At 44.9% G+C, this 12,036-nt stretch overlaps 1 protein-coding gene across 1 annotated transcript in view; it reads left to right on the top strand.

Annotated features, from left to right (window-relative positions):
* Positions 1–11,626, top strand: part of ARL3 (ADP ribosylation factor like GTPase 3) — a 33,740-nt gene extending 22,114 nt beyond the window's left edge. The window contains exons 5-6 of the mRNA XM_058543895.1: positions 1,435–1,620; positions 11,347–11,626. Coding sequence (XP_058399878.1) covers positions 1,435–1,620; positions 11,347–11,394 — 234 coding nt within the window. The 3' untranslated portion in view covers positions 11,395–11,626. The remainder of the gene's footprint in view (positions 1–1,434; positions 1,621–11,346) is intronic.
* Positions 11,627–12,036: the final 410 nt, after the last annotated feature.

Below are 12,036 nucleotides of genomic sequence, written 5' to 3'. Positions count from 1 at the left end.
AGCAAATGGAACTTACCACCGTGCCCAAAAGCTCTTCAGGTTTCTTCCCAGGCCGGGTAGAAATGAACCAAGGGAAACAATTCGCTTATCATTTCTATGTATGTTTTTCAATACCAACTTAATTGATCCAAGGGTAGCTTTAACAAATTCTAACAGCTGGGAAGAAATGTGCAAGCTGCTAAGACTAAGCTGCTCTGGTTTCCAAGCCGAGAAATAGGTATACTTTGAACCCAAATATGGCTTCAAATACAGAGTACATGTCAACATGATTACACTATGTGATTTGTGTACACTATTTTAAATAGGGAAGCAGTGGGCATGGACCATTTTACTCAGACTGAGTACACTGATAAGAAGCAAGGAGTAGAGTGGACTCTTCAGAGAATCATGCTTACATCTCATAGCCGAGTCCTTGGCCTGTGTCCTAAACTACCACAGGTGGGGTTCCAAAGGTAGCAGTCCCCATGTTTATGTTCTTTTTCCTGGAAATTAGTCTGAGAACTCTCCAGACTCCTGGAGACAGCCTGTCTCCCTTCCATACCTTGATGATTTCTGGATCATCACTCACGTGAACCAATGCTCAACATGAGCTTGGAGGTGAAGGGTGGCATATAATGATCTGCCTCTTGAACCCTCCAGCTCTCTTTGACCGCCAAAGTGTCTTAAGTAGCTAAAATGTGGGTTTAATGGGGAAGAGGTGGGTCCTGGCATTTAGGTAAGTATACACCCTGTCCTGTACTTGTTGCAGACAGAATCAACATACAGTTTAGACCCCAACCAATAACCTAAAAATCAGAGGCCTTACCAGATGGACTAATACAGTTATTTAGGATGTGGATTTGATGAAGTGAAACGCACATGCATGCATGTTTTGGAGAATAGAGATTGATGAACCATAATTATAGTCTCTAAAGCAACTGTCATTTTAAGTTTAAATTTTAAAAAGTACATATACATATATTCATATGTATATGTGTGTATATATACATCTACATAAATATATACATGTGTGTATGTGTGTGTATATATGCATTGAAAGTTATTTGCAGATAATAACCTTAGGTAAGTTTTAAATGTCTGACTACAACTCGTGTTCTCCCTTGAACAGTGTTTCTCAAAGTACGATCTGTGAATCCTCTATAGTGCTCGCTTTGGCAGCACATATACTATGAATCCCCTATAACAGACCCAGCTGAGGAGCTCGTTAAAAATGCAAATTCCTGGGTCTGGTTCAGACTTTCCAAAGTCAGCATCTCTGAGGTGGGCCCAGGAGTCTGTCAGGATTCTTCCACAGACTCAAGACTCATAGAACCACTGCCCTTGGAAGTTGCTAGTTGGTCAGCTTAAGTGTTTTGTTTCTTTCTGACTACAAGTGCCTGGTTAAGTATCATAGATTTCATCCTCCCCTCCCCATTTGTTCCCAAAATGATCCAGGAGCTAGCCGAATTACTGGAGGAAGAAAAACTAAGTTGTGTGCCAGTGCTCATCTTTGCTAATAAGCAGGATTTGCTCACAGCAGCCCCTGCTTCTGAAATTGCAGAAGGACTGAACTTGCACACCATACGTGACCGAGTCTGGCAGATCCAGTCTTGCTCAGCTCTCACAGGAGAGGGCATTCAGGTGAGATTACCGGAAGGCTTGGTCACCTGGCAACATGGCAGCCAACCAAGGTAGTCTGTCTGATTGGTTGCGCTGATTTAGATAGAAAAAGATATGAAACAAATACCTTTGATTAGCAGATGAACCATTCCAGGATGTGAAGGGCGTGGAGGAGTTAGGGTCTTCTCTACTTAGCAACCAATCTGATATCTTTAGCTGTTCCAGGAAAGCCACAGATACACTACCCCACACAAGCGGCAAACTACTGCATTGGGTAGGAGGTCAAAACAGAAGATTTTTTTTTTTTTTTAATTGATGTTTTAATGGTTTCTAACATTGTGAAATTTTGGGTTGTACATTTTTGTTTGTCCATCACCATATATATGACTCCCTTCACCCCTTGTGCCCACCCCCCACCCCCACTGCCCCTGGTAACCACAGTCCAGTTTTCTCTGTCCATGTGTTGATTTATATTCCACATATGAGTGAGATCATACAGTGTTTGTCTTTCTCTTTCTGGCTTATTTCACTTAACATAATACACTCCAGGCCCATCCGTGTTGTTGCAAATGGGACGATTTTGTCTTTTTTTATGGCTGAGTAGTATTCCATTGTATATATATATACCACAATTTCTTAATCCAGTCGTCAGTCGAGGGACACTTAGGTTGCTTCCACTTCTTGGCTATGGTGAATAATGCTGCAATGAACATAGGAGTACATAAGCCTCTTTGGATTGTTGATTTCAGGTTCGTTGGATAGATTCCCAGTAGTGGGATGGCTGGATCATAGGGCATCTCTATTTTTAATTCTTTGAGGAATCTCCATACCGTTTTCCATAGAGGCTGCACCAATTTGCATTCCCACCAGCTGTGTATGAGGGTTCCCAAAACAGAAGATTTTGAGGAAACTTTCTAACTCTAGGATTCTTTGATGATTGGGTTGGGGTTTTGTGTTATGTCTAATATTATGAATGCTACATGCTTGTACTCCCAAGGTAACAGAGCTGTCAACAGTCACGCATACTACTTATCCCAGAAGTGTTTTGTTTTTTCCTGTTGGCTGTCTCCACTGCCCTCAGGGTTGGTATCTGTTTCCTGCTACTTCAGGTTGGTTTCCCACTGGGAGGTTTCTGCTGACAGAAAGCCCCATGCTTTATACTGAGGAACTGTATACCAGAAGAGCAGGCTCCCCCACCTTTGCTGTTAATTTAGGGCAGAAAACGTTTGTATCCCAGACACCTGAGAGGCTGTATCCTCAAAGATAAACAGTTTCAGCTCTGATGCTTCCTACCAAGCAGCTCAAACCAGTTGACACTGGAGTCAGCCCTCCAGGACTGCTTCTTTATTCTGAAGCCTCAGCATGCTCCACATGCCTCATTTTAAACATCTGGCGTACCTGCCAGGGAAGTGACACAGTGCTGTGAGAAACGGACAGTACTGCTCTAGGATGCTGTGGAGGATGAACAACATCTAAAGAAACGTTATCCTCCCTCATTGCCATATGGCGTGTGTCTCTTGGCATGACCAGTTTGCTTTTCTCTGAACTTGGTGTGTTGGGGTACAAGCATGCGATCTGATTCTCGATCGTTGTCCTGCAGCCTCTTTCCATTTACCTTCTAATACTCTTCTTCCCTGTCTTCTAAGACATTTGACACTTATTTGTCTTAAAATTGCCTGACTACTTTTATCGCAAGCAAATACTCACCTCTCAGAATTATCTTAGTTGTTCCATCTGTTTGCTGCTTGGTTTTTTCTTTTCTTTTCTTTTCTTTTTTTTTTTGCTGAGGAAGACTAGCCCTGAGCTAACATCTGTTGCCAATCTTCCTCTTTTTTCACTTGAGGAAGATTAGCCCTGAGCTAACATCCATGCCAGTCTTCCTCCACTTTATATGTGGGTCATTGCCACAGCATGGCTGACGAGTAGTGTAGGTCCGTGGCTGGGATCCGAACCCGGGCCGCCAAAGCAGAGGGCACCGAACTTTAACCACTACACCATGGGGCCGGCCCCTTGTTTTTTTTCTTTTTGTTACACAAACAACCAGGGCCTGCCTCTGTGCTTGGCCTCTAGATCTGAGGGCAGACCAGTTGGCACAAGACGAGTGCCCACTCCTCCAAACTCCTCAATAACTGCACCCTCAGAAGCTCTTTGTGCATGTGCGCGTATTGTGGGGGCCTCTCAAGATTACCTTGGCGACATCCCCAAAAGGGATGCTGGAGCTCTGTGATTTAGGTTTGGGGAGGAGGCAGGTGTTAAGTCTTATTTATTTCCTTCCATCCTTCCCAGATTCTGCTTATATAAGTAATATATTCTCTTTAATAAAAGTAATATATTCTCTTTATATACAAGTATATAAAATTAAAAACTGAGTTCTTTTCTCTCCCCTAATCCCACTCAACAAAGGAACTAACTACCATTAATAGTTTTATTCTTCTTGAGTCTCCTCTATAAAATTGCAGTCACATATGTGATTATGTATCTATCAGGTTTCAAATTAACTGCATTTTTCAGCTTAATTTACAAGCAGGTCCAACAAGTACACTTACAACCCAGGATGTTTTTGAATAGGTAAACTCTGATCATTTTATTTAGCTTCTAACTTTAAAAAAAAAAAAAATTAAGTTTTGAGGCCGGCCTGGTGGCGCAGGCGGTTGAGTGTGCGCGCTCTGCTGCCGCGGCCCGGGGTTCGCCGGTTCGGATCCCGGGCGCGCACCGACACACTGCTTGGCGAGCCATGCTGTGGCGGTGTCCCATATAAAGTGGAGGAAGATGAGCACGGATGTTTGGCCAGGGCAAGTCTTCCTCAGTAAAAAGAAAAAAAAAAAAGGAGGATTGGCAGATGTTAGCACAGGGCTGATCTCCTCACACACACACACACACACAAAAGATCAAGTTTTGCCTAAGGAACTTCCCTCGATTGTGCATAGGATGGTATTCATGAGGCCTAAGGTTATTTTGGTGAGGAGGCGGCCCAGGAGAAGATAGTAGCTTTCTCATGTTTGTACAAACCACTTTAGCAAGAGGACCCTGCCTCTCTAAATGGTTTAGAACACAAATATACAAACTAGAAAACGTCTTGAGGTTGGGAGCTCTATAGGTGAGACTAAAGAAAATAAATATTTTGTGTGCATACTCCTAAGAAAGTGGGAATTGACAGCTCTGTCATCTTTTTTCACTTGACCAGAGTGTTGAAAGGAAGAAAGAGCAAAGCTGGAATGAACAGTGAGGCTCTTGTTTCTTCAGCCAGCCTTAGGGATGTAAAGAGGAGGGCTGGGGTTCTCTAGACTCAGGATTCAGAGTAGTGGCATTTGAGTCGAGGGAACTTCTTTAGAGGAGCCTGGAGGTTGGGAGGGAGCTCCTGTCATCGTCCTCCCAGCCTTCACCCCACTGCTCCTGTCAGGCGGAGATTACAAGGACTAAGCTGTGTGTTTCTGGCTGTCACCACCACAGAAGTGGAGTTGCCTCTAAGTCACAGGATCTTTAGGCCAAAAAAGAGGCAGTGAACTATCAGACAGAGGGTGGGAGAGGCCAGGAAGGGCTTTAAAATCAACCAGTTTGAATCAAGTGAGACAGTCATGCATGGTTTCATTTTGTTAAGAGAATTCTTCTCAGATCAGGGACCTTTAGCAACTAGGTTCACAGGAAATGATATCAAGAGAGATCCGACAAAGAACTGTGAGCAAAAAAAAAAATGATTTTATATGGAGGAGAAATAGTTTGAAGGTCACTTAATTAGTTTAGTAGATAGTACCATGGTGGATAGAATTGGGTAGTTAAGACTGGGATTTCAAGGTTAATGAGATTAGATTATGGTTAATAGAATGATATAAATTTAGAGAATTTAACCATTATTTGAAATGAGTTATTTAATAAAAATGTTAATTAAGAAGGGAATCTGCTGTCTATTGTCCTTTGATGGTAACCTTTGGGGACTGGAGAAAGGTCATGGAGTTTTCTGTGGAAATGCTTTTCTTTGTGAGACGTTGATTGACCACATCCCTCCCTCACGTAATGCCTCTGACCCACGCTGTTGCTCACTCAGCCTGTTTCTTGGTTTTCACTTTAAAAAGAGTCACTTAGGTGGAATTCTTTTCCTGCATTGCTTAGTTCAAGTGCAGGCCTTTAATGATTCTTATTAATTAAGGCTTAAGTATTCCTAAAAATGAAAGACTTCACTAGAAAAATGTCTGCTAAGATCACTTTCAGACGTGGATCCTGTGCAGTCATTACTAAAATTCCCTAAATTCCTATTTCATCCTCCCACTCCACCCTCCCCACCCCAGCCCCACCCCCTAAAAGCTGGTCGGTAATGGGCAAAGCTACCAAAATGATCAGACATGAAATGGGTCAGGTAACATCTGGCACCACAGCTCTAGTGACCCTGAAAGAAAATGTACAAAGGTTAAAAAAAAAGACCTGGAATTTCTGTTACAGTGTCAGGTGTTTAAATACAGTGTCTCTATTTACATTGTGTTTGTGTGTATGTGTTTAATCAAATGCATTTGAGAGACTATCTTATAAATACCACCCTCAAGTGGGTGACCTGGGGGAACAGCCACAGACCCACTAGATGGTGAGCTACACCCTCTGGACTAACAGGACAGGTATGTCACTTCTCCTTAGCTGCATAGCTTAAACACATGATTGGAGATTATGGAAATTAGTGATTCCTGGGGTGGATTTCAGATTCTTGTTCTACCTGATATTCTGAAGGCAAATATGTGCAGTCTTTACATGGACAGGCAATACCAATAGCCCCTGCTCTGGATGTGGAAATTGACTTTTGAGGGCTTCAAGAGAGTTCGGAACAGGTCTTTCTTTGCCTGATTGATGGTGATGAGGAGGCCGGCCCATCATGTAATTAAAGCAGATTTTCACAGGAAACTGTCAAGAGCAGAGCTCAGGTAAAGGGCACTAGAAGCTGAAGGAGAGCATCAATCTTGGAAACTCTGTCCTGCTGAAAGGCCCATAGTCCAGAGGAGCGATCCGAAGAGACCCAGTTATGTCAAGTCGATGAAGGCAGAAAGAGGAGAAACTGAAAAATATCTGGAAGGGAAAACCTGAAGCCCCTCAGCCAGACCTCATTACAGACACAGAGGTAGCCTCCCTCCTCGCCCTGGGCCAGGCCACGGGTGCTAGGGCCTCTCCTTGTGTCCCACATCTGGCCCAGGGACTCGCATTCTCCTCTTTTCCCCTGGTATCTAGAAAACAGTGCACAAAGGATCTGGCTTAGAGCCAGAGAAGGGCCTAGAGAAGCAGTCCCTCTCCCACCTGCAGACCTGAATGTGAACCCCGAACCACAGCTGTCCTTTGCTGTTGTAGTTTCAGGTGTTTGAAGACGTTTTCTCTCTAAAACATTCTGTGTGTGTGTGTGTGTGTGTGTGTGTGTGTGTGTAATTAAAATTATACTGGATTAGAATTTCCTTTCAAAGCAGAGATCAGCAGCTTCAACCTGGTCTCTAGCCTTAGTTCTACAGAGACCTGCCGACACCGATAGCTTTGAGCTAGCAGAAAGTTCTCCCTGGTATTGCTCTCCATGCCCCATCCTCATGCTCACCTTTTCTTTTCACATCTACTCCTCATCCCCTGACCTCCTTCTCCAAACAGGAGCGATGGTCAGCTCACAGTAGTCCCACCTGCATGGAGAGGCCCGCTAGCAGTCTGAGCCCTGATGTGTGGGCTGTGCTTCAGAGCGCCTTGCAGCTGGACACTACACGTTCACCAGCCCCGTTTCTTGTTTTGTTTTTTCCTCCTTGGTCTAGGGGACTTTTCCCTTCATATGCCAACAGAATTTCAATGTTTAAAAAAATGACATTTCCCACCTTTTTCTAGGCCTGGCATCAGTTATTTTTGAGTCTTAGTATATATGGAACCACTTATCTGCAAGTCAGACCTCAGGTTTATTTTTAAATTTTCAGACCTCTCTGTAGACTAACAAAGCAAGCTCGGAGCATACGATTCTGCTACCTCTCTGGTGCAGTGCCCTTTGTCACCAGAAAAAATATTAATAGCAAGCAATATTTTGTGTATGCTGCATCCAGCTGCTGCTTGACTCTGGGGCCCAGTGGCACAGTGAGATAGGCTGCGTTGCTCAGCGAGGGTCTAAGCTCCGTGTGGTCTTAAAGCAATTACTGCTGTGACCGTGTAGTCCTCATGGCATTAAAACCCAGGCCCATCCAACCATGGCTGTCACTGCTTCCTTCCGCCATCGAGCAGTGATGGATGCATTGCAGAGAGATCGAATTAAAAGGAGCTGTGCAGTCAGAGACCACTCTGCCCATAGAAAGGGGCGTCGTGCCTGTAATCCTGGAACATAGAGATCTGTTATTAGTGGGTTTCCACCCGTGTGGTCAGGGGCAGCCTGATATTTTTCCCAATGGGTCTAGTAGGGAATAATATCATGACATAGTAAAATTTATTTCCTCTCCGTGAGGCCAAACAAAGCTCAGTATTTGAGGTTCGATGTCTCTCTTTACTCTCTTATTGAATTGAAGCTAATCAATTCAAATTAACTTTTAGCGAGGTTGGTCAGGGAGGTGCGGTGGAGGAAGAAAGGGAGACGACTCGTGCCATAAGATTGTCATTCCTATGATGAAGATCAAATGTGCAGAAATTTGGTCAAACCAGTTTTTAACAATAAAGGATCAACCATTAAACAAACCTATGAATTCATTTCCTTCGTTGGAGGCAGAGCAGTAACCTACTTCAAGCAAACGATCACCTTTTCTTGGTTGACTATTTTAGAAAAACAAAGCCTTGTCAAATTAAGGCAAGAGTGTGGTGGCGCACTGATTTAAACACGAGAAGCAGAAGGTTTCTCCTCTGGCAGTGATGTTGTCTCTAAATGTAGAGTTTCTATTGGAGGAGGTGGTCTTGGCGGATAGTTAATATCCTAGGATGGTGCTGTGAGGTAGACATGCAGGCTTCCACACACAGAGAGACCTGGCAGCCTGGACTCTTGCAAGATGAGTGGCCGAAACCAGCCTGTGGCACCATCAGAGCTACAGCAAAGCCATGCAGGGTACTTGGCTGGGGGCTGGTCAGTCTCATGCCCCTCTGTTCAGCTGGAAGTTCTAAGGAAGCAAACACTCGAATTGCTCCCATTCCCAACTTCAGGGTGAGTCCCAACTTCTCTGTAAGCTCGAGGCTGAGCGCCTTCCTCCGGCATTTGCTCATCCATTGAGGAATGGTAAAAGGTGCTGGAGCGAGATTGACTGGGTTCACAGCCCACCTCCATGCCCCCATTTCCTCATCTGTAATGTGGAAATTACAATAGTACCCACTTCACAGGTTGTTACAAGGATTAATTTAAAAGATATAAATTAAGTGTCTACTATAGGCCAGACACCATGCTAGGTTCTGTAAACACAACCTCAAGCCAGTCTGACATGGACTTTCCCCTCAGGGATCTTGGACGACACCATTATCTTTCCCTTCCAGTGGGCAACTTGGCACAGCTTGTCCCTGATTTGATTGGAGAGGTATTATCCCCGTTGTCTGTTGCTTCCCCGACACCTCCCACCTCCAGCTCAGGTTCTCCTCTGGGTAATAACAGGAAAGGTACAGCTCCCCAACTCCGAACACTTCAGATCAGGGCGGCCTCCCCGAGCTGGAGCAGCCACAGAGCTCTGCCCCTAGGAATTCTCCCTCTGCTCCCACAGTCCAGGTTGCAGGCGGCAGCTGCAGAGGCCCAGGGGCCAGCAGGTCAGCTGGTGGCTACTGACCTCCGAGCGCCCTCTGTTGGCAGGACTGTGGCTGGAAGGGCTTTGCCACTGCTGGCCATCACGGACATCTGGAGAAGGACTGCCCCTCAGCAGGGCTCCTGTGGTTAAATCCCCTCTGCCTCCATAACAGATACCCAGGAAAAAGCAGCCCCTGACCCTCCACAGACTGCTTTGGGTTCCTGCAGCTGAGTAAATATTTTTCCTATCTCTTTGACTGCATTCATGTTCAGTTACATATAATAAAAGAACCCACCCCCATAATCAGCTATAAAACAAGAGGAAAAAACTGTATTCATATAGTGTGGGAACACTGTTGTTGATTTCTCGAAGAAGATGATTTGATAAAATATTGCAGGTCTCTATAGAGGAGAAAATATTGAAGTGCGCACCTTTGGTGGTGTTTGTGCGGGTTCCTGAAGATGGAAAGTGCTACGTAAGTGCTGAGCTATTCAGCTTTGAAGGCAAAGAGAAGATGGTTATCTTATTCATCCCTCTTTTATTTGTAAAATCTTTTTTGTCTCCTGGCAGGTGATCATTTTTTTTTTCCTGGAAACCAATTAGCTACTAAAATTAAACATGCTTCTCTTTAAATTAATCCTTTTCACAAAATAGTCTTAAAATTGGCCTTAGCTTTTCCGAGTAAGTTGCTGACCCAGTTGTAATTGGAGATACATTTGGAGTCCACTTTTCTCTCATCTCGGCCTTCCTCCCCCTTGTCCCCACTGCTGCCAGGTGCTGTCCCCCTTAGGCTGTCGGCTATGGCTGGCCTCATCTTGGCCAGTGCCCACAGGTCTGCCCTGGGACAGCCATCAGCTTATCTGGGTCTCCTGCCCAGGTGCTCTGATGGCAACTGGCGGAGTTGTACTCACTGTAAATTCAGGTTATGGTCAGATTAGCCGGAAGATAGGATGCCTGCTGGTTATTTTGCAGTGATATATTGTTTATGGGATTAATGCTCCGAATAGCCAAGGGTGTCAGCTGATATTTATTACTTTAAGCTGTCTCAGCTGTTCAGGTTCAACAGCTAGCTCCATGGTCACAGGAAGTGCAGGGCTCTGCATGTCATGTATGCCCTGAGATGTGCAAATGTGACTGGGACCTCAGTGAGCATGTATGTGTTCGAGATACAGGGGAAAGGGATTCATTGCAGGAGCCGCCTTTGATTTTGTTCTGGGCTTCTGAGGGGACTCTGCACAGCCCAGAAGGTTGGAGAGACTCTGGGGAAAGGGAGAGCATTCTGGAATGGCTCCAAAGGGGGTTGAAAAGGAGGTCATCTCTGGCAGGCCTGGCATCCACGAGAAATCATGCCGCCTGCCAGGTGGCTGTAGGCGTTGTGTGGTTTTTACCTCTGTCCCTCTCCAGCCTTCTAAGAGAGGACAGTTTCAAGGTCACTGTGCCTTTAAGGGAAGCTTCTCCCCAGTCCCTCTGCCTGGTAGTGCTTAAAGCTACAAGAATCAGGCCAGGCCCTTTAAACCTGTCTGTAGTGCTGCATGAAGAGAAATAAATGCACATTGCCCCAGTGTGTGTCCAGTAACACACACTGCAGTTGGTTTGTTTTTCCAAAAAGAAATTTAATTTAACCCAAGTGTACACTGTCACATTGTAAACACACCACGGCACCAGAAGGGTGGCTGATTGAATTTAATGCCCTAGCAAAGGTCAGCTTTTTGAAAAAGCCAAAAATGGCTGGAATCTTTCCTGATAGCTCTTCAGTCAGGCCTTGGATCTAGGCAGATGTGTTTATTTTTTCAGAGGGAGTTCCTGAGGACCCTTCTCAAGTTCAGACCCTGGGCACTCCCCCTCCCCTCTCTTCTGTGCTCTCAGAGGCCTCCCTCCTCCTCCCCAGGAAGTCACTGTCCCTGGTCACCCAAGTGGGCCCTGGGGCTAGCAAACTCTTGGCACTGGTGGTCTGGTGGTCAGGAAGGGAGAACCTGGGACCCCCACTCCCTCCCTTCCTGGACTTGAGTGTGTGGTGGCTTTCTTACAACTAACACTGCCTTTCTCTGCCCCATTTGTCTCAAAGGATGGCATGAACTGGGTCTGCAAAAATGTCAATGCAAAGAAGAAATAAAATCTAGACAAATGGAGACTGCGGGAGCTGCAGGAGCTGAATTCCGTCCTGAAAAACACTAATTTGCTTCTTTCTGACCAAATGTTTTTCCATCTGTGTACAGCTACAGCTGTTTGAAGAGAGGGAACAACACAGTTTTAAAAGAATGTCCATTCCAGCAGTAGATTTAACTGATCTCTGAGGTTCAGTATCATTTTTCAAATAAAGGAATTATATTATTTCCTCTGCATAATTGAAATAGTATTAAATGTCTCAAAGCACATGATTAGAAAAGGAGATCTTTTAAATGAGCAAGAGATTGCGTTGCAGTATAGACAATTCCAGTGGGCTTTTTTCTTTCAAAAAAAAAAGAAAGGAAAAGAGGAAGAAGCAGCTTATGCTGCATTCATGTATTTCCTGACCTGTCCCTTACATTCCCGCCATGGTTTTGAGACCACAGACAGTGTTTGCTGGTGCCGAGCAGTGCTTTTTGCCATCACCACTGAACCAGGGCTGCAGTCTGTCCGGCCAGAAGCTGCTGCGGGGAGGGGAGGAATAGCAGATGATTAAACCATCTTGTCAGGCAGGTAGGAGACTGTATATGTAATCCTCACCCTTTGGAGAGGAAAAAAAAATCCTTTCTCGCAAACAAGTCACCACAGA

The sequence above is a fragment of the Diceros bicornis genome, chromosome 6, assembly GCF_020826845.1.
Source record: "Diceros bicornis minor isolate mBicDic1 chromosome 6, mDicBic1.mat.cur, whole genome shotgun sequence".
In the NCBI taxonomy this organism is placed as follows: Eukaryota; Metazoa; Chordata; class Mammalia; order Perissodactyla; family Rhinocerotidae; genus Diceros; species Diceros bicornis.
This window is presented reverse-complemented; position numbering and strand designations above follow the sequence as displayed.